The sequence below is a fragment of the Exophiala xenobiotica genome (genome assembly GCF_000835505.1).
Source record: "Exophiala xenobiotica strain CBS 118157 unplaced genomic scaffold supercont1.2, whole genome shotgun sequence".
NCBI lineage: Eukaryota > Fungi > Ascomycota > Eurotiomycetes > Chaetothyriales > Herpotrichiellaceae > Exophiala > Exophiala xenobiotica.
The window spans coordinates 3,842,763-3,868,393 of NW_013562493.1; the positions used below are offsets into that span (position 1 = coordinate 3,842,763).

General features: G+C 52.1%; 10 protein-coding genes across 12 annotated transcripts; 4 read left to right on the top strand and 6 right to left on the bottom strand.

Moving 5' to 3' along the window:
• Positions 1 to 149: 149 nt before the first annotated feature.
• On the bottom strand, positions 150 to 3,267 carry PV05_03621. 2 transcript variants are annotated; one of them, XM_013464277.1, is made up of 3 exons: positions 2,619 to 3,267; positions 2,300 to 2,545; positions 150 to 2,248 (listed from the first exon to the last, which is right to left on the bottom strand). In XM_013464277.1, the coding sequence occupies exons 1-3, from the start codon at positions 3,194 to 3,196 to the stop codon at positions 898 to 900; spliced, it is 2,175 nt and encodes a 724-aa protein (XP_013319731.1). In that variant the 5' UTR covers positions 3,197 to 3,267; the 3' UTR covers positions 150 to 897. The 2 variants fall into 2 exon arrangements, with proteins under 2 accessions (XP_013319731.1, XP_013319730.1); XM_013464276.1 differs by having other exon boundaries at positions 2,607 to 3,267.
• Positions 3,268 to 3,488: 221 nt separating this feature from the next.
• On the top strand, positions 3,489 to 6,434 carry PV05_03622. 2 transcript variants are annotated; one of them, XM_013464279.1, is made up of 3 exons: positions 3,489 to 3,702; positions 3,783 to 4,366; positions 4,424 to 6,434. In XM_013464279.1, exons 1-3 carry the CDS (start codon positions 3,542 to 3,544, stop codon positions 5,743 to 5,745), a joined length of 2,067 nt encoding a protein of 688 aa, XP_013319733.1. In that variant the 5' UTR covers positions 3,489 to 3,541; the 3' UTR covers positions 5,746 to 6,434. The 2 variants fall into 2 exon arrangements, with proteins under 2 accessions (XP_013319733.1, XP_013319732.1); XM_013464278.1 differs by having other exon boundaries at positions 3,489 to 4,366.
• A 173-nt stretch (positions 6,435 to 6,607) lies between these two features.
• PV05_03623 (uncharacterized protein) lies at positions 6,608 to 8,827 on the bottom strand. The gene is made up of 5 exons (XM_013464280.1): positions 8,404 to 8,827; positions 7,842 to 8,352; positions 7,531 to 7,791; positions 6,947 to 7,474; positions 6,608 to 6,885 (listed from the first exon to the last, which is right to left on the bottom strand). The coding sequence occupies exons 1-5, from the start codon at positions 8,587 to 8,589 to the stop codon at positions 6,719 to 6,721; spliced, it is 1,653 nt and encodes a 550-aa protein (XP_013319734.1). The 5' UTR covers positions 8,590 to 8,827; the 3' UTR covers positions 6,608 to 6,718.
• A 1,044-nt stretch (positions 8,828 to 9,871) lies between these two features.
• On the top strand, positions 9,872 to 11,904 carry PV05_03624 (uncharacterized protein). The gene is made up of 2 exons (XM_013464281.1): positions 9,872 to 10,711; positions 10,811 to 11,904. Exons 1-2 carry the CDS (start codon positions 9,947 to 9,949, stop codon positions 11,123 to 11,125), a joined length of 1,080 nt encoding a protein of 359 aa, XP_013319735.1. The 5' UTR covers positions 9,872 to 9,946; the 3' UTR covers positions 11,126 to 11,904.
• Positions 11,905 to 11,959: 55 nt separating this feature from the next.
• Positions 11,960 to 14,160, bottom strand: PV05_03625 (uncharacterized protein). Its single transcript, XM_013464282.1, has one exon. It carries the CDS (start codon positions 14,013 to 14,015, stop codon positions 12,372 to 12,374), a length of 1,644 nt encoding a protein of 547 aa, XP_013319736.1. The 5' UTR covers positions 14,016 to 14,160; the 3' UTR covers positions 11,960 to 12,371.
• A 276-nt stretch (positions 14,161 to 14,436) lies between these two features.
• PV05_03626 (uncharacterized protein) lies at positions 14,437 to 15,601 on the bottom strand. The gene is made up of 2 exons (XM_013464283.1): positions 14,993 to 15,601; positions 14,437 to 14,940 (listed from the first exon to the last, which is right to left on the bottom strand). Exons 1-2 carry the CDS (start codon positions 15,540 to 15,542, stop codon positions 14,567 to 14,569), a joined length of 924 nt encoding a protein of 307 aa, XP_013319737.1. The 5' UTR covers positions 15,543 to 15,601; the 3' UTR covers positions 14,437 to 14,566.
• A 190-nt stretch (positions 15,602 to 15,791) lies between these two features.
• Positions 15,792 to 19,338, top strand: PV05_03627 (uncharacterized protein; the record flags this gene model as incomplete). The annotated part of the gene is made up of 1 exon (XM_013464284.1): positions 15,792 to 19,338. One exon carries the CDS (start codon positions 15,792 to 15,794, stop codon positions 18,138 to 18,140), a length of 2,349 nt encoding a protein of 782 aa, XP_013319738.1. The 3' UTR covers positions 18,141 to 19,338.
• Positions 16,351 to 19,899, bottom strand: PV05_03628 (uncharacterized protein; the record flags this gene model as incomplete). The annotated part of the gene is made up of 2 exons (XM_013464285.1): positions 16,351 to 19,333; positions 19,383 to 19,899. One exon carries the CDS (start codon positions 19,897 to 19,899, stop codon positions 19,417 to 19,419), a length of 483 nt encoding a protein of 160 aa, XP_013319739.1. The 3' UTR covers positions 16,351 to 19,333; positions 19,383 to 19,416.
• A 1,087-nt stretch (positions 19,900 to 20,986) lies between these two features.
• Positions 20,987 to 22,784, top strand: PV05_03629 (uncharacterized protein). Its single transcript, XM_013464286.1, has 4 exons — positions 20,987 to 21,386; positions 21,446 to 21,527; positions 21,583 to 21,740; positions 21,793 to 22,784. Exons 1-4 carry the CDS (start codon positions 21,194 to 21,196, stop codon positions 22,563 to 22,565), a joined length of 1,206 nt encoding a protein of 401 aa, XP_013319740.1. The 5' UTR covers positions 20,987 to 21,193; the 3' UTR covers positions 22,566 to 22,784.
• Positions 21,646 to 24,245, bottom strand: PV05_03630 (uncharacterized protein). Its single transcript, XM_013464287.1, has 2 exons — positions 23,671 to 24,245; positions 21,646 to 23,613 (listed from the first exon to the last, which is right to left on the bottom strand). Exons 1-2 carry the CDS (start codon positions 24,063 to 24,065, stop codon positions 22,797 to 22,799), a joined length of 1,212 nt encoding a protein of 403 aa, XP_013319741.1. The 5' UTR covers positions 24,066 to 24,245; the 3' UTR covers positions 21,646 to 22,796.
• Between the last annotated feature and the right edge of the window lie 1,386 nt (positions 24,246 to 25,631).

The window sequence follows — 25,631 nt, forward strand, 5'->3', positions numbered from 1 at the left end:
GAATGGACGCATTTTTGAGGACCCATGTTGGGGCAAGGCACTGCAAGGGTTTATCATCGAGGTTCCCGGAACCAGACACGGGAGAGGGTGGCTGGTATTTATTTGGCACTTCAGAACCCCAGGTACAGAACTGGTGACAATGATGACACTGAAGATATAATCTATGAGATTTCCGCTCTGTTTCTAACAGAGATGGAGGTTGAAATGAGACAAAAAGGTTAAACTCTCCAAGCTTGAGTTCGATGCTATATCATGTTCCTCCCAGGGTGAGAGACATCCATATCCATATCCAGATGGCGATGACTCCGACGCTATATGGTGCTATGCTATGATCTTGAACCGACCTTATAGCGTAAGTGGATTACTGCACCGGTCTGCGTACGATGCCAACCGGACTCGTTGAACGTGGCTCTTCCCGCCTGGGGAACGCATTGGTTTCCGCGTGCTCGGCTCATACATGCCCAAGCGTATTCGAGGCCAAGACGAAGGCCTGCTGGAGTCAAAGGGAGGAAGTGCAGTGGTTGACGTGCTCGTTGGCTGGAAATGCGCCTATTGCTCTTGCGCCAGAGTCTATGATGACGTCTTCTGGTTGTCTCCGCGTCGAATTTTCTGTTCTGGAAATGATACATCTCGCGAGCGTTGCACCAGGTCCGATAGTATATTCTCCAGAGACTGTGGCCAAGCCTTTTCAATGAGATTCCCCCCAAGGGTTGCCAGTCGTCTGCGTTCGTGAGTTGGCGGCTGGATCACCTCGACGCGGCAAATGGACCAACGGACACGAATCTCGGCACTTGCATGCCCTGAGGAAGGGATGGTCCTATCCTACTCCATGCAGCGTTTCTTATTTTGGGGTTCAACTGAGGTGTCTTCGAAAACCGAACAATCGCATCGAGGATACTACCAATAGCAAGTTTTCTCGGCCAACAGGTTCCTGAAATCCTCGCCCATGGCATCAATGACGATCTTCAACTGTTTCTGCCTCTCGCGTGCCTCGTGCGTCGAACTCTTTCTCTTGGTAGGACCCTGGTCGACGCGGATTCTCTCGCCTTTGGCCTCTTCCTGGCCGAAATTCACGAGTCTGGAGCCGTCGACATCGGTGGCGCTCGACTGGACGACCTCAGGACTACTGGCTGCCTTGGGCGGACCGGATTGCGTAAGAGGAGTGATCGGGGTCGCATCGAGCAGTGCTTGCCAGCGCGCGAGGAACGAGCCTGGACCCGGCGAGGAGGAGACTTCGGGTGTCGGGGAGTCCTTGATTTCTTTGCTCGTGTCGGAGGGATCGGGTGGAGGGACGCTGTGAGTCCGCTCGACAGGCGATCCGGGACCCGGACTGGCGGGGCGTGACGGCGGTCGACTTGCGGAGCCGGAGAAGATCTTTGCGATGGCTGGGGTCTTGGACGGTGGGGATCTGAGGACGTTCTGTAGACGGGCCGAGGATTGGGCGTGCATTTTGTCCAGGAACGAGGAGTGCGAATCCAAAATTGGGATGATCTGGGACTGTCTGTCCTCCGGGAGGGATTTGAACATGTCGTGCAGGTGTGGAGTAAGGCTGCCCGCTCCTTTCTCTTGGAACTCGGCGCTGCTAGGGTCGAAGTCGGTGTCGGGCTCCCGTTTGAAATGTGAAGCTGCTTCTTTCGCCCACTCGAGGTACCAGCCCGTCAGTTCCTTGTCGTTCTTGCAGCATTGGTGCATGAAGACGTGACATGAACGTTGGTGTTTCCGGAGAAGCTGGACGAAGTCGCCGACGGTAGGTATGATTGATTTGCCGGACTTGTCGGTCTGGATTCTGGCTAGCTTGATCAGGTCTCTCAGGAAGTATTCGAAATCTGTTACCGTGCCGGACAGATCGACGGCCTTGTGCATTCGTCGGATGACGGGCTCGTAGGCGTCGACCACTTCTCTTACAGATGTGGTAAGATGGTCCGGGGAGGATTTGCAGAGGACCTGAATCAGCTGTTTTCGGTCACGGATCGATAGCTGGATGGATAGGTAGTCCAGAGCTTGTGTGTGGTGGAAGTCGGTAAGTTCGGTCGATGAGCATTTGCTGTCCTTCAGGATGGCTGCGACTATTGAGATGGATTGTGTCAGACTTTCTTTGCGGATCCGATCCTGTTCGTGTTGAGGTTTTGTTGTATATTCCTTGAGAATGCGTAATTGCTCTTTGCCGAGTTTGGCACGTTCTCGCTCAAGCTTTGATGCTCGAGATTCCAGGTCTTTGATGTCCCAGTTGAGGACGGTGGAGATGATACTGTAACGGTGAGCCACGTTTTGTTCAAGGATTGTCAAAAGGGTGCCTCACGTCTGCATGAGATTCATGCCTTCGTCTGAATTTTGGGTCAGGCCAATCCAATTGGTGACGCTGGCAACACTCATCTTGGCCAATCCGACCTTGACCATGGCATTGATCATGGTTGCCACGTTCCCGATCCTGACGGTTTGTTTGATGACGAGATAAGGGACCAGCTTGTTGGCGTTGTCGACCAACTTCAGCAAGTACTGCCCTTTTGGTGACAATATGAGGGTATAATGCATAAGTGAAGCAAGACTAGTGGTCAGGTCAGCATGGCAATTAGGGCCCCAGGGACATGTCTGCGAAAACGGCTGACAAGATTGCTCACTTAACAAGCACAAATTCATGTACAGCTTTGGTGAGAGGAGGGTGATCTTCCAATCTGTCTGTCTGGGCTGTCTTGTTGACCATTTCTTCGAGGACGTTGTCGTAGACGGCATTGTTCACGAAATCGCGAAACGCGCGGGAGAGATCTTCGGCATTGGAAGTATCGTAGTCTGCATGTTGGCTGTTCTTCTCTGGCAAGCCGCCATAGGTTCCTCGGACAGGGTACTCGACCAAGGCGGATATGGCAGTGGCAACGGTCTTCCGACTTCCAATGACGCCTTTGTCGTAACTCTCACTAAGATTGGCATGCTCGAGGTTCTCGATGATATTGTGGCATTGGACTTTCCACCATTTCTCGGGCAGATTGTTCAGCCCTGGCAGGTTCAAAAGGAACCTGGAGACTAGGGTTTGCAGAGCGGGAGAAGTGGATGGCTTCTGGTCCTCGTAATGAAAGGGTGGGCCATATTGAGCAAGGCTGCCTGGTTTTCTGAAGTCTCGGATTTCGGCATACGTGTTGTAGTGAGTGAGTATATCAAACAGAGCAGCAGTCCGCGTCGTCGACAACACTTCTTCACTCATCTTGCCAGTGATGTGGTGGTTGTGAAATGATTGCCGAGGTGAATGGATGAAATGATACCCGATACTGTACTCCGTAAATGATGAATATATGTCCTGGTCGGCAATGACGTCGTCGCCGTCGACTTCGTCAATGACCCAGATCACAGATCAACCCTTGCCACGTTTGGCAAGTGTGCCTCTTACCCCGTATGGTTAAAGCGGCAAGCATCGATCTAAAAGACTTGGCGTTGTAGCTTAACTCAAATGCGCTACTCGTGCCTATTCCTGCTTGCCACTTTGTCCCCCACTGTCCCCTCACCAACAGCATTACTACCGACCTATGTACGAGTTGAGACAACACCCATCATGTCGACACAGTCGGCGACCAGCTCCAAGCACAAAGCTTGCGATGTATGCAGGAGACGGAAAATCCGCTGCTCAGGAGACCATCCTTGTTATCAGTGCCAGCAAGGCGGCTCAGTTTGCGCTTACACATCATCGCACGGGAGGCTGATTGAGCTGGAAAGGTGGGTCATTGCACATGTCCAAAAAGTCAAGCCGAAGCTCGTTGTGGTGCGCCATCTCCTCTGATCAGATATCCATCTAGGAAATTCAAATGGTATCAAAAGCGCGTTGGTTCCATGGAAGCTGCATGGAAACGCTTCTGTCCAAACATCGACCTAACGCTGGCGCTCCATTCAGTCGAGACACAAACCCACGGTACGGCCCAGATCGATCCAAATGACCCAACGACCCGGCCAAAGAATCAAGCTCCGATGGAGGGCCCTCGTGACAATTCGGCAAGTCTGACTTCCGGAATCGATGGCTCCAACTCGGGCCTTGAAGTCCCAGTGGAACTCGACGTGCAAAGGGCTGAGTCACTGGAGTGGGACGAATCATCCGGCCTTGCTGTCACTGCCGATGGTATAGGTTCACTCTCGCTCAACCACAGGGGAACCGGATACATGGGCCCTCAGTCCGGAAACGCCCTCTTGAGGACACTGCAAGCCAGCTCCATTCTCCTGAGGACGACGAACACGCAACCGTCGCAACCGTCACCAGAGCCAGACATCTCCGAACACATCATCCAATCGCCGGCGTTCTGCAACCAATGCCTAGATTACTACTTCAAGTATTACAACACCGCATACCCCATCTTGCACGAGGCATATTTTCGAGCCCAGTATTCAGGTTACGAAGCTCCTCCCTTCTCCCCATGAAGGGCTTTGGTACTGATATTTCGGGTAGGAGTCTTGCCGAAACCCAAGGATGGCTCGTGGCGCATACTCTTGAATACTGCCTTGGCACTTGGAGCATATTCGAGCGAGATTAGCATTCAAAATGCCGACATCTACTTTTGTCAAGAAGCTCTTCGGCACTTGTCCGCGGACATCCTGCAACGGGGAAGTCTGCCACTTGTGCAAGCCTTGACTCTGCTTGCGAACTATTTGCAGAAACGCAACAAACCGAACAGCGGGTTCATTCTGCTAGGTGTAGCGATGAACATGGCTCAGGCAATCGGGCTTCATCGCGAATTTTCGGACTCCTCCATCGGTCCATTCACAATGGAAATTCGTCGGCGGGTCTGGTGGACGCTGTTCGTTTTCGATTCTGGTTCAAGGCTGACCTTTGGCCGACCAACACTCGACCTGGCGGGTATCAATATCCGTCTACCGCGGAATCTCAATGATCAAGACTTGTCAGTAGATCTCGACGAGCTGCCAGCTGCCAAAGACGTTCCAACCGTAACATCTAGCCTCATCTGGCAAACAAAACTAGCGCAACTCAGCAACATTACGAATGAGAAACTACTTCAGTCTCGGCTGCCAGAGTTGTCGACCATAAATGACCTGGAGGAAAGGATCCTGCTGTGGCAAAAGAACCTCCCTCCTTACATGCGGGCCGAATTCTCCGCGTCAGGGTTTGAGATGTTCACCGCTCCACGGATGATACTGCTATGGCGGTCGATGCACCTTCGCATTGTTATGTATCGTCCATTCCTATTGGAGGTAATCAAACGGAGAGACCCAATCGACATGAGCAATTTATGTGCGGGTTACAGTAGGTGTCTTGGTGCAGCCCGCGAATGTGTTATGTCCATTGTCAACTTCTGGAACAGTACCACAGCTCGCCATGGTTCTCTCGTATGGTACGCTTTCTACTGGTTAGTCACGGCGACTTTCGTACCAGTCACCTGTCTATTGTACGACCCTCAACACTGGGAGGCGCCAGACTGGCGACGACTCATTGAGATGGCTCAAGGAGTGATCGATAGCTTCGGAGCTCTCGAGCCAACTGCTTTGCGCGCAGCACACATCATCAATGACATAGTTGGTGAGCTTTCGAATACAACCCTCTCTTGGTGTCAACAGGGTTCTAAAAACCGGCAATGCTGGTTGATTTTCAGCCTGCTGACTTTCGGGTTTCTAGGTCTTGTCCCTACCACCCCTGATTCGTCGACTTTCGCAATGAACGAACCCATCAGAATGGAGTTTGCAGAATTGTGGAATCAGTCGTGGCCCGACATTGTTATACCTGAAGCTCCTTCGACATTTGATGGGCTGATCTAACATCAACTGCTACATCACCGGTTTCGTAACATCACGAGCGGTTCAGATTTTTCTGCAAAGCGCCGATGTACTGAGCCCAGGTCATCGCCTTGAGTTGGCCCAGGTGAAGCAGTCAAGATTTGTGCCATAAGACATCTTGGCAGCCGTCGTCACAGACTGGAGTGGTTGCTATAAGGGCATTCAGGTCAACGGCCTCCCAGAGAGCATATCCATGTCTTCAGACTGGGTTATCGTCAGAATTGACAACGTGAGTCGAGCCTCCAGGGGAAATCTAGTCGAAGGTGGCCATCTGGGAGTCTTCACCGCGTCCAGACTTATGTGATGCCGCCAACTTTGCACGAACGGAATGGAGTTAGCATAATTACGTCGCGAAAAGAGCTTAGGTGATGAGGACAAAAGGGGTGCTGCTGATACTCACATACATCACATCCTGTGCGCTCGCCTGCATTTTAGTGCACTCGAGGGTAAGCTTCGCCTCTTTCCTCGGCCCGAGGATGACTGGTTTCGCAAAGTCCTTTGGAGCTGCCTTCGGATCAACCTGGCGAGCGTTGACTGTTGAGAGGAAACGTTTTCAGACTGTGGAGACAGGCTGTCCTCGTGCAGGTCCAGTACACAATGGCCACGATGCGCGCTCAACGGGCAGTAGATAGCACAACTCGTCGAAATTGGATGTAGTCCCTCGTGACATTCTAGGGTGCGGTGGGTGGGAAGAAATGCACCATCATCTAGTGCAGTAGTACTAACATGTCGCTTTGCTGAAGGGCATGCCACGGTTCGTGGCTACGCAATCAGCTATTTGAACAGCGAAGGCTAAACTCATGATAAGTATAGCCACGAGCGGGAGTTATTTATTAGCAGCTTCAAGGCTGGTGCGAGATGAGATACTGAGGGCGATTTGATTTTATTGACCAGCATCATGCTTGTGCCCGTCTCGCTCAAGACTCCAGCTCCGAGTTTATACGGCGTTGCCATGCTACTTCACTTCGATGTATTCCGTCTTGTTCCCGTCTTTGAGTTCATCTTCGGTGACTTCCAAATCCCCGCTCATACCAAGACGAGCGCGGATTTCTTGAATGCGTCGCAAATCAGCCTGGCCGGCATTTCCTCCAAACAATTTGTCCATCTCCTCCATTGGAACGCCTATGATTGAAACCTGATAAGTGATCTATCGGACAGTGTAGCAGTGGAAGAGCGTGCTTACCTTTAGTTTCCGGGACACAGAAGTATGTCCAGACTCCCAAAGTGATGCAGAAGACCAGAAAGAAGTAGAACGTGCCAAACGTTATGGTGTGAAGCATTCTGGGCGTGATCAGTGCGACGATAAAGTTCGAGAGGTAGTTTGTAGAAATGGCAAGTCCGACTGCCTTCCCTCTGATGGCAGGGGGAAACATCTCAGACGGCATGATCCAGTTGACACAAGCAATGCTGAATGCGAAAGTGGCAATGTACAACCACACAAAGACACAAGCGGCCCAGCCGGCTGCATTGTGCTCGGAAAATCTGTCCTTGTACACAGCATAGAGTGTTGCCACAACGAGTTGAGCGATGGACATGCCAATGGCGCCCGTGATCAAAGTCTTTCGACGACCCCATCTGTCCAGGTACATGACCGCTGGGATGGTGGAAAGAAAGAAGACGATGCCAACCACTCCTGTGGCGAGGAGATTCACGGAGTTACCGCTTAGACCAATGGCCTTGAAGAACTGGGGCGCGTAATAGATGATGGCATCTTTTCATCGTCAGTACTGCTTTGAGAACGAGTCTCGGTGGGGTGGAAAGACGTACTGATTCCAGTGAACTGTTGGATCACTTGAAGTAGGCAGGCGATCATCGTTCGCTTTCTCAGATGGCGGACCGTGAATAACTCTTTGTACTCATGCAATGCCACATACAGTCTTGAAATAGCTTCACCATATTTTTCCACTTTTGTCTGCTCGTCAAACATTCTGGCAGCTTTGATCTCGAGAAATTCGAGCTTTAACCGATAGTCTGAGGCCGGAAGTCGTCTCAACCGGACAAGGGTTTCCAGAGCTTCATCTTCTCGCCCTGACATTCTGGTCAGTAACTCCGCCTGTGCGCTTAGTACGATTACATACCTTGGTTCACTAGCCATCTAGGACTGTAGGGGAGAAAGAAGGTGCCGACGGCGAGGATTAAAGATGGAAGACACTGCATAGCAAGAGGGATCCTCCATGCGGCTTGACTTTGTCCATCTCCAGTGCCCCCAATGTATTGGGTACCGTAGTTCAGCCAAAAGCTGAGCATGATTCCGAGTGTTATCGACAGCTGCTGGAGAGCCACAAGCGCGCCTCTGATGTTGGGAGGCGCCAGCTCGGAAATGTAGAGGGGAACAACCATGGCTAGCATGCCAATGCCAGTTCCGAAAATGAAGCGACCGACGAAGATCATTGCAGTATTCACAGCCCCAGCAACCAGAGCAGAGCCAACTAGGAAGACAATATTGGCAAAGAGGATTGACCAACGACGCGAGAAGCGGTCGGCAATTGGGCCGTTGACAAAAGCACCAACCATCGCTCCCAGTGTCATGATAGAAACAACCCATCCTTGTAAAGTGGGATCATTCGCAAGGGTTGGGAAGTGCTTCGCCTGTTACGTCGGTAAGCTTCTGGGCAATCACACATAGTGGTTTCTACTCACAAAATTCGGCATAACCAGAACGTCAGAGATCACGCCCTGGTCGTAGCCGAAGAGCATGCCTCCGATAGACGCGAAGCAGGCAAGGCCGAAAATTCGAGGCTCCTTAATAAGCCCTTTATATCCAGCAGGGCCGTACTCGATGGCCTGCTCTCCAGCCACAGCATTGCCAGAGCTTACACCAACCATTGTTCCCGGTAATGTGTTGGTCGAGGGTAGGTGGACACAAGAAAGGTTCTGCGGGTGTAATTCGTACTTCTGTATCTGAGAAAAAGATACTGGATTTTCTAATCCCTTGTATCAGAATGCCGGGGTCTCCAACTGATACATATAGAAGTACAAATGTCTCTCCACGTTCCCATCTGGGGAGCGTCACTCAAAATCTGGAGTTATCACCGAAGTGATAGCCACCGGGGCATGTCCCGAGCCTGGGGCCACCGTTCGGCTCAGTGGCTTCTTCTCGTTGCAGGCCCCGTGTTGTTGTCGTCGAGATCGGCAAAGGCGGCACGAGGTTAGGGGGTTAGGGGATCGTGGGGAGAGTAAAAGCAGACCACAACTTGGAGTGTGCGTTCATCGCAGTAATTCAATCCGCCCTGCGGACATACCCAGTCACGCCAGTCTCAATACCGTGGCAGCACGGCACAAAGGGTAGATTCATTGGCTCGGCGAATCCTCCGAGACCCATTGTATGCCGGTGTCGTCGCCAGCCGGTGTCGTCGATCCTGGACGACCCTAGCGGACGGCATCCCTTTCAAGCAATGCCACAATGCTTAGAGAGTCTTGAGATTTGGCTAACACATGCCAGATATCCATTCAATAAACTTTTGATCTGAGTAGAACCGTCTAATATGATCGGAGGAAACTGGCCAATCCAGATCAACTACGAATGGTCATCGAGAATGGGATAGGAGAGCTCTTTCAAAGCCTTAATGAAATTGAACGGTGTTGGCTGGCTAGCCCCAGCCAGGAGATAACGGCATGCAGATGAACAAGATCCAGTGGTTTAGCAGACCAGATAGCGGCCAAGATCAATCGGCCGACGGTGCTGTACATAGTATCTTGTTCGCCGACTGGATGTGAATAAGTTATTCCGCGATGGACCAGCTGGGACCCGTACGCGACTCAAGTGTACGGGTCCGATGCGACACTCTAAGGGCTGCAACGCAATCACACGGCGGCAGTGTGTCCCCCACCGCATCCTGTCTGCAGTAGTGGGTGTCAAGTGCGGCTGGAGGTATTCGCTGGTTTGCCAGATATTCTGCGCATCTTCGAAAAACCCATCCCCAATGTTGGTTCTTCAGCATTCGCATGCAATTGTGGCTACTTTCCGTCAGCTCGGGAGCCTGCGTTTCGAGTTCGGTATCACCAAAATGGTACCCCGCTTACCTAAGTAGATGTGGTAGATGCATGACTGAGCTTCCCCCCACAAAGTGAGATGGTCTGATGATGGGGAAAACAACACACCCGCACCCTCAACTTTCCTCACATTCTCTCTTCTTTCTTCGCGGCTACGTGACGGCGAGGATGTGATCTGGGGTGAGATGAAATGGGCCGCCGGACATTCCAGCGCCTGCTCAAGCTACCAGTGCTTCTTCAGCCACGGCCTGTCCCGTCTCACCGCAGTCCATCAGCAGCCTTCTTCTGTCAATCCCACCGACCCGTCTACCAACACCAGCCTTACCGTTACTCACCGGCCCGATATCCTCCTGCATTTGGTCCATCACGTACTGTCCGTTTCCTCCGGTCGCTGCTATGGGCCACTCTATTCTCGATGGTCGGCGTCTACGCTGGGGTTGGATACCTAAAGGGGGTATACAGAGGGCAGACTAGAGTCAAGCTGGGCTCGCTCGCGGACATTGGAATAGCAGCAGAAATCATGACGGAAATGGATCAACACCCCAGCGTTCAAGCACTGAAGGCTGACCCCGATTTTGAGGAGATATGGCCCCTGGCGACCAATGCAGAACAGACGGAGAAGATGAAAACCACAACCGATGGCAAGGACATCCACCATCTTGTGTATACGGCTTTCCGAGGCAGTCGTGGTGTTTTCCCTCGAGCCTTTTACAACCGTTCCCGCCACATTCTGGTCATGGTCGCGGCCTGCAGCTACGGATGTGAGGGCGAATATGGGCATCTACACAACGGGGCTATTGAGACTTTGATCCAGGAATCAATCCGGATACTTGCACAGTTCTGGTTTCCTCCCGACATGACCTACAAGCTATCAGAGCTCTACGTGGCCTTCGGTGAGATCACTCACCCGAACACTATATGGTGCATCACCTGTATGCCATTGGCGACTGTTGGCGTAAGTGGCCTCTTCCTCCCAAGAGATTGGTGCCATTCAAGACACGAGATCTATATTCTGTCCCTTTGTGCGACGTTACACTTTTCTGACAAGATGCAGAACCTGGCCGAGGTCGTCGACGAAGCCAAGACCGCAGAATCTCGCGGCCAATGGTCGAATGTCTGGCCAGATTGGTTCAATCCCAGAGACTGGAATCAGATGACCAGTTCAATAGTGGCGACAGTGAGCCCCCTCGATGGTCATCCTATAAAGCAACCACAACAAGCCACCGCCAACGCTGTCGGCCATTTTCAGGTGGAGGACTCGGAGGATTGGCCACCGGCTCCGCCACCTCACAAGGAGAGCTTCTATGGTTGGACATCTCGTGAGCAAAGTCAGGAAGCGAACCCACCGAACGACAGTGAAGAAGGCTGAAAGTGGCAATTTCTCAAGTGGCAAGGGTCGATGGTATCTCTCGGCTGCCTGGAGACGTCGACAAGAGCCCTCAACTCTCTCAACACGGACATGGGTTCCGCAATGGTAGGAAAGTATGCTCTTTGAAAATCTGACAGCTCTGGATCTAAAGATGGGACGATCAACTGGACCATCCGCTCTGTTTCCTCAAGACCCATATTATCCACGTCTCCTGAAGCCGGTGGGGCCCATGTCATTCCCCCAGTCCATCCATCTGAGCAAAAGTGCGACGAAGGCGAATCGAGCTTTTCGCCAATAGCCCGTTCGAATATGACCATAACCCTGACCAATTGGTCAAGCCAGTGGCCTCACACCTGTCCTTGCCACGATCTTCCGAACCCAGGCTTGTTCACGTCAACTCTCGACGCAAAGTCAGACTTCCAGGCGATTTCCACCAACGACAACGTTACTGGTCTCCGTCACTTGTTCCTGGAGAAGAAGAGAAGCTTCTAGCACTTGGTACCATCCAGATGAAATGATTCTGGTCGTAAAACTGGCACAGAGGAACGCGTATGCTTGAGCGATGAGGGCCACGTCTTCGTCTTGGCCGCGTTCCACGGCGTCTCGTATGACTGACCGTGTGGGAAAGACCGTATGTCTCGATGGATGCACTGTATTATATTGTAGATTAGTATCCATAAAATCCTGCTGAATGAGCTGAGCTTGGCTGTGAAAAGCAGAAACTCAGTCCGGACACAGGTTTTTCTTCCATAATGATACTACAGTAATATGAACAGCGCGATGAGATCGAGTCCCGAGCCAGACTGCGGCGGTTATTACAATATACATTATCCACTATAAGTCTTTTGTACATATACAGGGAGACATAGTCCCTATGATCTGCTGACATCCCGTCGGTCCTGGAGACCTTCGCCCGCCCAGTCCTTGACCGATCACATTTCAGCCTCCTGCCAGCCCAGGGAGATGAGGAATCTGTCTCTTTGGCTGGCATCATTGAACATATAGTCAGGGCAAAGCGACACTCAGAGCCCCGTTATCACACAGAGTGAAAGTCGTGTAGAGCATCTTTCACTGTTATCCACTCTAGTAGGTTCCAAACTTACGCCGCTCGAGCAACTTGAGGTAGGACTGGTGGCATCAACTCCGTTCCGCGCGAGAACATGTAATGCCCTCTTCCACCACATCAACATTCCACACGCTCCGTTTCGTTTCAAAAGCGACCCGGGATTTTTTGTCTTTACCGTAGTTAAGCCTTGACACTTACGTCTTCAGCACCAAACCGCATCAGCCGACTCTCACGTTTGCCTTCCATCCCGGAGCACAGATCTCGCATGGGACCGATGAACATCTCCTTGCCGCTTTCAAGGTTTCGGACATCACACGTCCAGCCTCTCTTCTTCAGCCATTCGCCCTGCTCTCCTTCCCAGAGATGCTTCCTCACCTCGTCTGCCGTGATGCGCTTGACGCGTAGCCTCTTGACACTGACACCACGATCGTCTTTCGGCTCGTCATGTGCGCTGATCCAGCACCTAGCCATCAAACCGCGAGCTATTTCGGCGCCGCCCTGCATTCCGGTCATAATATTTCCACCCAGAAACCATGGGTTCTGAGCATGGTCGAAAGAATGAAACAGCAGAGTCAGCGGAAGAGCTCCAGTAAGACGGACAAGGTGATTCTGGATGTAAGGCTGCAAGTCTGATAGTGGCAGCCCGTGAGGTGAATAGATCACAGAAATCGCTTTGGGCCGGGCGGGTGTGACTGGAGACAATGCGGGCATGGACGATGTGCTGGAGAGGGACTTTTGATGGGATGGGCCAAGTGACTTTCGGTGGTGAAAGATAGTGCTGGTGGGAGATATAGCTGATGGGATGGGGGAAGCTGGAACAGACGAGTTTGGGAGGGTAGTAGCTGGAGAATCGGGTGGAGTGGGCAAGGTACTGAGCAAGGCGAATGGTGGCTTGTCTAGCTCGAAGTGGAAAGGGATATCCACACGCGGCGACCGATCACGTATGGTCACCGTTTGTTGTACAATGTCGCTGGCTTCTGCTGTCTGGTCTAATCGAACCGCCGGCTGCTCAAAAGGTGGGAGAAAGTCTGAGGAGGCAGTGTTTGAAGCCCGCGACAGTCGGGGTCGGTGAGTCTTGATTTGCGAGGACTCGGCACTCTGTATGGAAAGGTGATCTCTGCGTGGCTGGTCGAAAGACATTGCCCTCGCATTAAGAGGTGACAATGGCACAGCTGGACTCGACGGTGGCACAGTCATTGGGCTCAATGGCATATGGAAGTATTTTGTGGTCTTGGGTAGATCGATTGTCGATATGGGCGCCACGGCTTTTGTCCTTGTAGCTGGCTGGTATGTGATCCCAAAGGCATTGTGCAGGCCAGTCATATAGTGTTTGGCTGGGATGAAGGCGATATTGACCTCTCCCGGAAATCCCTCAGGACTCAGGGGAGGTATGCGCAGTCGCAGGGACCGACCAAATTTGACCTTTGGATCATACTTGAGGAGGCCGTGGACTTTGTGCGGGTCGAAATGATTCCAACTCTTGATTGTCTTTGCTGCACTGGGTTCAGCAGCAATGACCGTCTTGCTCTCTGGCGAGATTTGGAGGAGCGTCTCTTTGTGGCAATGGTCGGGCTTATTTTGTGACACGATAACCACGTCGGGTTCCTCCACCTCGGAGAGATGGTGTATGGCGCTGGGGATCCTGTGCTCGGTCCTTGCGAACCAGGGCGCAGTGACGATGGATGGGCCTGTCAGCCATGGATCGATCAGGACGGAGAATGCACCACTGGTGGAGAGGAGATCTGTTGAAGGAGCAGTTACTTCTGGAGAGAAGATGAGGAGGAAAGTCGAGTCGGCATTGAGGTGCTTGACTGTGACCGACATGAGGTCTGAGATTGCAGGATATGACCACGGGGACTGGGTTAGGGAGATTTCATCTTGATTTCTGAGGCAATAAAGACAGGCGTCAAGCCCTCGAAAGAGGCACTATTAGGGGAAGACATGATGTCTCTCTCCGCCGTTGATGCAGTTTGTGGGAGGCTTTCATCTCGTCTAGAAGGCAGCGGCAAGACTTGACCACTTGAAAGGACTCGTTCAACTGCACCCGAGATTTGATGAAGTCATGCTGCAGGTCCAGCCTAGGCTTTCCATTCAGGCCCAGTAGGTCCCGACAAAAGCGCCTAAAGGAGCCCCTACCGTCAACCTTATCTCCAAGATTGCGCCCATCATCGCCTAAACCTTTCCAAAGATGTTTAGTGGTGGATACTGTAGGTGACTTGTGTGAATGGTGGGTGAATGGCAACATCGGCTTAGTCAGCGTCCAGCCTTGCATCCCTACTTACAGTACCTGCACAACGGGCGCTCATCGAGTCCAGCCTCACCCAATGCAAAGATATCTGGTACAGGGCTCAATCCTCACGAGTAAATGTGCCTGTCTAGAGCCTGTTTGGAAACAAAGGCGCATTCCTTCCACCCCGAAACAACCTCAACATCTCCTCTCCCATCCACATCTTTCTCGACATGGCGATCCCCTTCTCCAAGTCCGCTGCTCGTCCAGCCTGGATAAGTAGTCCCTTCCCATTCGCCTCCATCCCTTGACTCATCAGATACACCACGGTATCCGCAATCTCTGCAGGGTCGTTGATCGGCACACCGACCTCGCGCATCCTCTTGGCCCAATCCTGGAGCGGCTCTCCTGGCTTCCGACCTGAAATGATATCGGTGAGGGTGATCCCGGGCGCCACCACAGAAATCGCTATACCCAGTGTCGCGGTGTCGTTCTTGAGCGCTCTCATCAACCCGACGATACCTTCCCACTCGTCAGTAGCGCATTCAATGAGCTGGAAAAGCTTTGATCTCACCGTGCTTCGCAGCACTATAAAGCGGAGCACCCGCACTTGCGAGGTACCCCGCCAAACTGGCCGTCATTACGATACTGCCCCCCTTCTTCTTGCCTGGCGCTTTGTTCTTTATGTAGTGGATTGCCAGTTTCGCCGTGTCGTTGGCGGCATGCATATCAATGTCCAGCGTCCGCCGGTCGGGCTCCTTGAGTAGCCCATCTTCGTCTAGATCATCTTTGAAGAATTGGTCTTTGTACTCCGCAATGCCAGCGTTGACGAAAACGGCATCGATTGAACCAAACCTCTTGACCCCAGCTTCAAAGCCAGCTCTCTGAGACTTCCAGGACGTGATGTCGCATTGATGGTATAGAAATCGAGGCGACGATGTTAATGACTGTGGTGCTGAGGAATGTGGTCTTGCCCGGTCAAGTACAATGACATTGTTGCCGAGGTCATGAAGCAGTATTGCTGTTTGCAGGCCAATGCCACTACTCCCTCCAGTGATCAGGATGGTGCTGCCTTTAGGACCTGTCAGCTGGCTTCGGGATATAGTAAATGCTTCGGTCGCCATACTGGACGTTGTGAACAGTGTCTAAGTCTGGTCTGAATGGTGAGTTGGGAGGTGTTGGGTAAGGCTTGTGGGCTTTGGACTTCCGTTCCCCGCATGGATAAGCACTCGAGCACTCGAGGCACTGGCCCGGTGCCTCGGTCCGTAAGGCTCAAAGGAAGTCTTTTAGCGTTCACCATCCCGGCTACCTCCACTATTCCTGAAGCCATTCGACGCCTCGTTATCCTGTGACAATACCTTCAATCAGCGTCCATGGATCAGAGAGCCCGCGAACCACAAATTGAGCCCAGCTCCAGACTCTCCAAGGGATCAGACGTATCGCATGGATTCGATGAGAGCACGCCTCGCAAACGACGAAAGATCGCTCTCGCTTGCGATCAATGCCGAGTGCGGAAAACTCGATGTGACGGTGTGAAACCCGTCTGCGGAGAGTGTTTGCAACGAGCCAACCGCTCAGATCCCTGCAGATATAAAAATGCACAGACAGATCCAGAGCAAGAAGAGTACGTCCGAAGCCTGCATCTTCGAATCCATCAATTGGAATGCGCAAACATCTCCTTGAAAAGCCGACTCAAGACTTCACAGTCTGGAGACACGGGCCAAGCAGCTGGATTGACGGTCACGCCAGTTTCCGAGAACGCTGCTCAACATGTATTCACGAATCCAGCTCCCCAGCCGGCAGCACCGCCCCCAACGCGTGCACATTTGCAGGAGGAAGAAGTCGGCCCAGTGGACGCTATGGGCGCCAACTCGACCATCGAACCCGATGACCAAGGGCGCGACAGTAGATACTACGGAAGCTCATCCACCGTGTCATTCATGCAACAGGTTTACGGGACCGTCCTCAACGGCGGCACATCCTCCAACTCTGCTTCCCAGCTAGGGAACCCACCTCGAAAAAATGCTGTTGCCAAACGTGACAGGGTCTGGGTCCTCCAAGACATGGAACAACTTTCTTTGCTTCCACGACCACTGATGGACCGCGCGTTGAATTGCTATTGGGATAGGGTCTATCACTTGTATCCCTTCATCCACAAACCCACTTTCATGCGCGCATATGAACAGCTATGGCAGCCCAATCCATCAGAAAGCGAGCTCAACACACCTGAAGCCGGACTTGGTGGCTCCCTCGAGTACGGCCCCCATAGTACCGTCTTCCATTGTGCATTAAACGCAATGCTCGCGTTGTCAATGCAGTTCATGGACACGCCCCTTAACGATCGCCGGAAACTCGAAGACTTGTTTGCCAAGAAGGCACGAGACCTGTGTCACCTCGACCTACTCGACGACGGTTCTCTAGCTGTCATCCAGACCCTACTCATCATGACACAATACCTCCAGTCGACGCCGTTTCCCAATCGATGCTGGAATTGCATCGGCATCACCTGCAGGCTCGCGCAAAGCCTGGGCTTGTACGTTGAAACCCTTCAAGCAGTGAACAGAATGAGCCCCCTGGAGGTCGAAATGCGCCGCCGAGTCTGGTACGGCTGCGTCACGCTCGATGCAGTGGTGAGCATGACGCTTGGACGACCGCTCATGCTCAGCAACTCGAACCACATTCCTCTCCCTCAAGCCGTAGACGACGAATACCTATCGAGTCCGGACCGCCAGCCTGCTGGGCATGTTTCGTGGGTGGAGTTCTTTGTCCAGACCATCAAACTGTACAACATGCTCGCCGAGGTTGTGTCGCACATGTATACGATTTCTCCTTCAAGACAAGCGAACCCTTCTCGCAATAGCGAAAAGTGCACCGGGTTTGGTAGCTTTGCATTCATCCAGGAGATGGACACCGCAATATCCGCGTTCGAGGATGGGATTCCTGATCACCTCCATTGGGAAAGGAGACAACGTCTACCAATGCATATCAAGGCTGTCAAAGTCTTTGAAATGCAGACATCGGTGTTGCTTGCACGTTTCTTGCATCTTCACATCTTGCTTTACCGTCCTGCATTGACTCGCTACTGCCAGCAAGTCTGTGCTCGGGAGGTTTCGAAGACCCCGATCTGTGAAGGAATGAGTACTCGTAGGAGCGATGTTTCGCTCATCGTCGCTCGCGGCTTGACCACGGCGTGCGTCGACAACTCCATCCATTTGATCGAACAAGTCCACCTTCGCTCGACCACGGCAGCGACAGGCGCCTGGTGGTATAATCTGTACTATGCGCGAACGGCAGGCATAGTCGTTCTGCTTGCGATGATCTGCGATAGCATCATAGAGTCCGCCGGCTGGGCGAAGCTGGCAGAGAGCTGGAATAAATGCAAAGGCACCCTTTCCGCTCTGCAAGTTTTCAGCCCTACAGCAGCAAGCTGTCTACGTGGCATGGAAAAGCTTCACCAGCATATTTTGATGTACAAGCACAAGCAGAACCTTGAAGCCAGCATGAACTTTGGGGTCGACCTCAACGCCAGTACCACTCCCAGAGTTGGCGAAGAGGATTTGCTTCCCCAACCGGAGACGATCGCCCACAGACAACCTTTCGAACCCATCAACGAAGAGCTGTTCGAGGATCTGGGCAATCTTGACTGGCCAAATTATTTGGAGGCATCCATGCTGGACGATATCTTTTCCTTTGATTTTGCAAACATGAACCCTTCAGCCTGAGATGGATGAAGATGTGATCACCGGACCAGCAGCCGAGAATACGAAAATTTCCAGAAATACCAATAACACCCAATGTGCTCACCTAGCGATAGATGGCCACCGGGGAAAGCAACGCATGAGAGCCCAATAGCCCAACGGATCCAACCTGCAGCCACTCATCACGGCAAGCGTCATCCCAGAGGTCCTTTGCACTTATAGTGCGAGAACAGGAGTCTGAATGGGCCTTCGGGCGATCCGTCACCAGCACTCTGTTGAGGCGAACGAACAAGGAATCTCCCGCTAGGAATCCCGACGACGCTTGCTTGTCTCGAGGGCCATCTCAAATCTGCCTCACGGGCGTCGGAAATAAGCAGTCAGCGGATTTCCACCCCGACACCCATTGCTGATACCATTTAGGTACGTCTTCGTCGGAAGTCCTCCAGAATGGTGGTCTCTCGAAATTTCGGATCAGAGCGCAATCGTGCGGCAAAAGATGACTGAAAACCGATTCCAACTCGTAGTGGTGGGCGTTTCGCGGCAGTGCATACCACTCAGGACGTTCGTCAGGTTCCATGGCCCAGCAAACCGTGGTACGCACGTTGATGAAGTCGCTCTGCCAAGAAGTCTGTCCATTTAGGATATGGGGGAAGCCGGTTGTAATCGAGAGGCTCAGGATTCAACGCGACGACGAAGCGATGGCCCAGTGCGATATGTTCAAATGCGTCGGCTCGAACAAAGTAACTTGTAGTCGCAAGCTCCTCAAAAGGTTGGTGACGGTGGAACTTTTCCACCATCTCTATAGCGAACATGGATTCCTCCAACACAAGATCAGGCTGCTCGGGTTGCTTGAGATTCTCCTGGACAGACGGATCGACCAAGTAAAACGGTCTCCAAGTCTCCGTATCAGTTGTATGCTTGAGCTAGGGGTGTGGTCTTCCTTCCGGACGATTCCCTCCATGACCCAGCCTCGCCTAACATACTTGCGCAGCAGAGTCTCGAAGTAATCGTCCATTGGTTTCAACATATGCGTCTTCTTCTCTAGGAGCGTCTCTCTAGGAAACAAGGAGTATGCTTTGTTCCATGCGACAAATGTTGACCACGGCGGTCGTGTAAAAATTGGCGAGGATAGCCTGGATAGGCATGTGTTTGGTGACTATGAGCTGGATTTTGGCCTGTGTCCGATCGAGTCCTTTTAGGCGCTTATAGGTCCTGCACTTCACGCCGTTAGCTGGTGGGCATAACTTCGAGTTGTGGTATGTGTACCTCAACCATGGGCGTGATTGCATAACCAGCCATATCACCACTGGACTTCAGGCGATACTTCTCCTCTTGCTGAAGGTAGGTGTAAGTCAGCTGCGGCAGTGCCTTGTTCCACGAAAATGTCCCAGTCCGACTCAAGCCAGCATGTCTGAGCAAAAAGTTGCAGGGCAAAACCGCCCGAGATGAGAGCGCCATGTTTTCCAAGTTGCGAACGAAGACCAGTAGGGTTCTTCACGAACCGCCTCAGACGCTGATCTACGTTCCATCGTCTTTGAAAGGCATCTCGCATCTGGTGACATGTCTGGGACAATGCTATGGGACTCTCGGGAGGCAAGGTCGACCAGAAGTGGTCCGAGACTGGGTAGAGGCTGAGCACACCCAGCAGAGTCGCGGGTGGTCGCTCCTGCGCAGGAACAAGCTCATCAACACCCCCAGATACCGGCGTGGTATTTGCCAATGGCCGATGACGCTTTGTGTCCCTTGGCAAGTCGGACGAGGCTTTCCGTCGTAGAGTAGCCATTGGGTGAACGAGAGTGCCGTGTGGAGGAAGCGGGAAGTGTCTAAAACGAACGCGTCAAGTCCATCAAATACGCGTCGAACTTGACGCGTCGAACTTGGTGGAACAGGCAAATCCAGTCACGTGATCAATGAGCCGATAGAGCGTTCGCGAGATGCGACAGGCAAAGGCACCTCATTTCCGGAATTGCAATCACGATGCAGAGCCCCTCTCCCAAAACGCATTCATTGAACTTTCACTCGTGGATCATCTCCGGACCTGCTCATTACACATGCCCTTCCTTCTTTGATGTGCAGGCAGTTTCCCCGTCCAATTGAACACTACCAATCAATAACGAATTCAACGGCTGCAGGTTGTTATCCCACCAAATATCATCTCCAGCACAGCCCTGACCAGTGAGATGTGACCATCAGGTTCTGGAAAATGCAGAAACACTTCATCACGTGTTGTGCAACGTCCTTGTACGACGACCAACCGTCCTTAAGAAAAGGACTGCAGAAACTTGGAAACCACAGACCCTTTTTACTCATTCGCCCAGCTGACAGTTAGCGAGACATCCTGTGGTGGCAGCTCGACAGCTGTCAAGGCGTAACTGGCGTTTGTTAGTGGCCAGCCATGTACGTAAAGAACTCCGGTAAAGCCTGCCGGTGTTCGGATAGGTCGAGTTCCCCAAACATTGACATTATTCTTCGCTCACATACTGTGACGTAGTTGATCGTCTGCAGGGCCTTTGCTGCAACTCTGAAGGAAGTTGGGAAATGCCATGTGCAGAACCACAGAAACGTGCTCAGGGCAGAGTTCTGTACGCTCCTGGTGCCACCCCTACCGCCCACATGTTTATTGCGAACACCACGGGGTTCATCATCCTGCATGGCCCTGAACCAGTCCGAACCAGGAACGATCGGCCATGTCCCGATAAAGGCTCGTGAGGCTCCTCCAATCACTCGTGGCACAAGCCCACAACACCTGTCGTGACCGTTGAAAGCCACCTGCAAGCCATGTCGACTGGTCGTGACTTGGTGTTCCCTACTCGGGCAAGGAGCGACGTCGTGGCGGCCCAATTTTCGCTTGTGCGACTATGGTAGGTTGGACAGGATCCTTTCCAATGAACTGGCAACCGAGCCTAACTGGGCGGACGTCCGCGCGAAACCCCCAAGAAATCGCTGATCATTTTGAGTCAACTGGAAAGGTACGATTGACCATATAACCCTGTCAACCTTTCGACCCTGCCCAGAAGTGGTAGAGAAATGTAAAGTGACTTCATGTTCATACCACATGCAGGCAGAGAGCTTCCACGATGCTCTGGCCCCTGCCTGCCTGGCTGCACTGGTATCGAAAGCCTTCATATCGAGACCCTGTGACCTTCTCCAAGTCCGTCAGTGCTGATATCGAGAATGGCCTCGGGTCAAGACCTGGATCCATCAGCTCTCAGTCAGATGCCGCCATCCCATCCGACTTGACCCTGGACTGTGTCCTTGCCAACAAAACATGTACGCAGGAGCTACTACAATGGTGTTAAGTCCAACGCTGACATATATTACTCTGATAGGCAGTCCTCTGTCCCTGTACGATTTCTACATGTACCTCAAGCACATAGAGATGTCGCCAGAGAACTTGGAGTTCTATATCTGGTAAGCGTTCCCACTCAGAGCCAAATTAACCTCGGTGTGCTCAGACCATGTACAGGTTCAAGGACTACGAAGCTCGCTATAATGAGGACTCGCACCCCAACTCGCCAAGTCAAGTGACGCCGTTGCTCGTTACGCCCGGGGCCGAAAAGTCTGGCCCATACTCCTACTCGGGGGTTGCACTTGAGGAAGTGGACCAAGGCGGCCAGGATCCTGGTACAGTGTCTGGACCTGCACAAAAGACAACAAGGACTGACATTCCCTCCAGATTTTCAGCAGTACATCGAGACCCTGGTGACTTCCCAGGAAGCCAAACGATGCAAAGCATTCTGGCCACGACACAACTCCGACAGGACTCTGACAAGAATGTACTCCAACCGCGCAGAGCTCCAGAACATCGTCGCACTGTTTCTCACGTCACAATCAGCCAGAGAGCTGAACATTCCACCTAGCATGCGCACCCAAGCTCTGGCCGGCCTTGCGACTTCCGATTCACCAGCCTCCCTGGCACCCGTTGCCGACCACGTCTACTATCTCCTCCGCAACTGTTCGCACCGCAACTTCATCCGCTTGGGCGTCAAGAATGGCACGTTCGAGACACTGTGCATGGTAACCATAGTCGGCATCCTGTTCACTACGCTTGGCCTCTTGACCATGCTTCTCATCGCATTTGCCTCGCCTTCGATCCATCACTCCTCCAGATGGAGGGCCCTTGCTTCCGCCCCTTTCTGGATCATTGGCTTTTCGTTCCTGTTGGCCGGCTGGAGAGGTTCCTGCTTCCTGCTTCTGCTCTTCTCTCGTCGGCAGGAGTTGCCGTGGGAGCGGCTGTCAGACAGCGGCAGTATCAAAACGGCTGGCAGCGCTCGCTGGAGCTTGGTCAAGTTCGCCAAAAAGATGATGATTTTCGAACGGAAGATCAAAGTGAAAGACTATGGACTCCGTCAATTGCAACGGAAGATCGTCATCCAGAGTGTTGCTGGTTCTCTCATTGCAACCGCAGTGCTGGAGGTTGTGTTTCTTGTCTTACCCATCTGGAGATGACGGCAGCTCTTCTTGGCGCTGTAGAATTATACTGTTAATAGGACTCCCCTATTGTCATTGGCGTTCATCCATGTCTCAGAGGCAGTTGTGACACCTAGCGAGTAAATGGGACAAAGTGGGTTGAAGGACTCGCAAGAAGCACCAATGTAGAACATGAATATAATAGCCCCTTTTTGCAGACAGAGCATCGCAGTACAATCAATGGATACGTATTTCGAGCCCCTATACTGTTCAGGCTGCTTGGTAAACTCTGAAGCTGCCGAACTCCCAGTAGGCGTTGGAATAGGCACTACCAGGTTGGTTGCTCACATAATCCACACACGTGCCTGGACAACCCGACTGCGTGTTGTAGTATTGCGTCTGTCCGGCCCAATCTCCGCACAGGTCGATGTCGACAATGATGCTTTGGTTTCGAAAATGGCTTCCGATGTCACATTCTGTACTTGGGAAATCTGCCAGAGCCTCAGGCCATGTCGAGGGATCGGGGATAACGTCCGTTGAGTTGGATGTGGATGTGGTAACGTCAGAGGGGAGGTTGTCACGATCGAAGAACCACACTCGGATGCCAGCATCCCTGAGTTCCATAGCGTAGACACCACCGCCATTGTTGTTGAAGTCCTCTCCAAAAGTGGCAGTAGAGCCCTGTACACCGCAGCCACTATCCCCGTCGGTGGAATTGAGACAATTCGTTGTGAGCGCTTTACCAGTTTCCTTCCGTTTAACACCCATCTTACAATCTTTGGTGGTGTGGAGCGTGACCTGATTTCCTTCCGGTGCAAGATTGGTTGCTTCCATGACATCGATCTCGCCGTTGGTGGGCCAGTTGGACGGATCCGACAGCCACAAGGCTGGCCATGTTGAGCAGCCATACGGCGAGTGAAGAACATCGAAGATGAAGAGGCCGTCATTGTAGGTGTTCTTCGAGGTCACTCTTGCCGATTTGCGACCAGTAGTCGTGTCAGTATCGGAGAGGTCGACTCGGAGAACAGCCGATGTGGCAGTGGCGTAGGTCAGATTCAAGGCGACTGATCCTGGGCCATCGACATAGCTTGAGCACGAGAACATTAGCATGATAGGCAGAGATTGCGATAGGAGGTATACTCACTGCACAAAACCTGCTGCTGGGTCGTAGCCGGTGAAATAATCGAAATTGTCGAAGAAACTGGATCCAGAAAATGTGTCGACCAGCGAATAATTCAAGGTGGAATAGTCTGGGTATCGATTCTCTCGAGTAACAACGACAGCAACAACAATGACAATGATCACAATAATTATAACACAAACGGCCAAAATGATCCAGCATTTTCGAGACCAGTTCTTAGGGTTTCCTCTTGAAGTCGTGGCGCCCTTCTCGTAGAACCCGGACGCGTTCGCCGCTGGACTTTTCGAGAGATATCTGGCATTGCTATCGGGCTGCGTGTATGGCGGAGGCTGAGCGTTGAGATACTCGGAGTCTGAAGCACTCCCAGCATACGGGCTTGAGCGCGAAGGGTAAGTCATCGTCGGAGAGTAATAAGAAGCAGTCACCCGTCTGTGTCACTCAGCAGTGCATGGAATAAGAAAAGGCTGTAAGTGCGATTCAGACCATAGCATCTGTTAATAGGGACTGCGACAACAACACATGCAGGGATCTTCAGCAGAAAAAAGAACACAGCCCGTCTCCGAAAAGGTCGAGAGGTGGGATTCAGCACGAACCTAGTGCAAATCTTGTCACAGGAGTGACGCATGAGACATACATGAGGCACACAGTGTATGTTGATAGGGAAAGAGGGAGTGACGAGTCAGGTCCAATATTGCAGGAACAACGCTGCGCGATTGCGCGTCGCAAAATGTAACTGTGGATGATGGACGCGCAAGCGATATGAGACAGGAAAAACAGGATGGCAAATGGCAAATGAGGTGAGGTTCCTGCCGCCGAAAATAGCATTCTCACGTGATATACGCACGTGATCTTATCTCTCGCGTCTTTTCTGTCTTAGTTATTGCTGACTTGATGATACTCTCCCCCCGAGATTTGATCAATGCGCTTTTCATACTGTATATTTTCAGAGCTCAATACTCCTTCTGGTCTGCTCTCCTTGAGAGAAAGCTAGGTGTCATCAGCCCACATTCCAGTATTGTGATGCTCAATCCAGCAGAATATATCCATCTCTCACAATTTGCTCGCCCCCTCTACTCCCGCGAACCACTTCCTCCTGTTATCGTCAAACAGTACTCCTCTCGGCCTTTCGTGCTTTGCATCTGTGTCGACGCAGCCAGTATATAAGATGACCAATCCTTCAAATTGAGGGTTCGTCAAGTAAAGCGGACTCCCGCAGTCTCCGCAGAAATAACGCGATAACTCATTGCCAGACTTGGTGTTGCTGTCCTTGTGACATTTGACTTTGTCCTTGCCGGAGGTAAAGGTGAGCTTGGATTTGAGAATCCTCAAATTGTTGGCGAATGCTGAGCCCGTCGTCTTCTGGCAGTTGCTACAGTGGCAAAGAACCGTGCCACGGGGTGAACCGGTGACGGTGTATTTGGTTGATCCGCAGAGGCAGGAGCCTGTGATTGTGGTCGGAGGCGATGCTGGCTTAGACATGACCAAAGAATCAAGCTCGCCTTGGATAATGGGTTAGTATCAGTAATCGATTGTAGTCAACAGACGTCTGGAAGCATTAAACTCTTATGTCACAAACGAGCCCATACTGTAGAGTCAATGACTTATGCGGGGAGCATCTGATTTTACCTCGGCATTGGCTTTGGCGGATCGTGCTGACTCATTTCTTGGCATATCACGTGGTAAAGACAGAACATCCACAGAGTCGTTACCAGTGTGTCCGAGTTCAAACAAAAACTCGATATTCCCCTACGTGCCCTAGGTACATGGCTTTAATGTCGGCGGAGGCCAAGAAGTGACAATATGTCTCGTCCGTATCGTCGTCCACATGCTTCGCCCTGACCCAGGTCGTTACAAGAAAGAGTGAAAAGCCCACCATGCCTTATGTGAATGGTGAACAATCCTATGCAGGCCGCAACGCTGTGGCTAGCCCTGGTCTCAAATCCACCCTCGACCTCAATGATCGT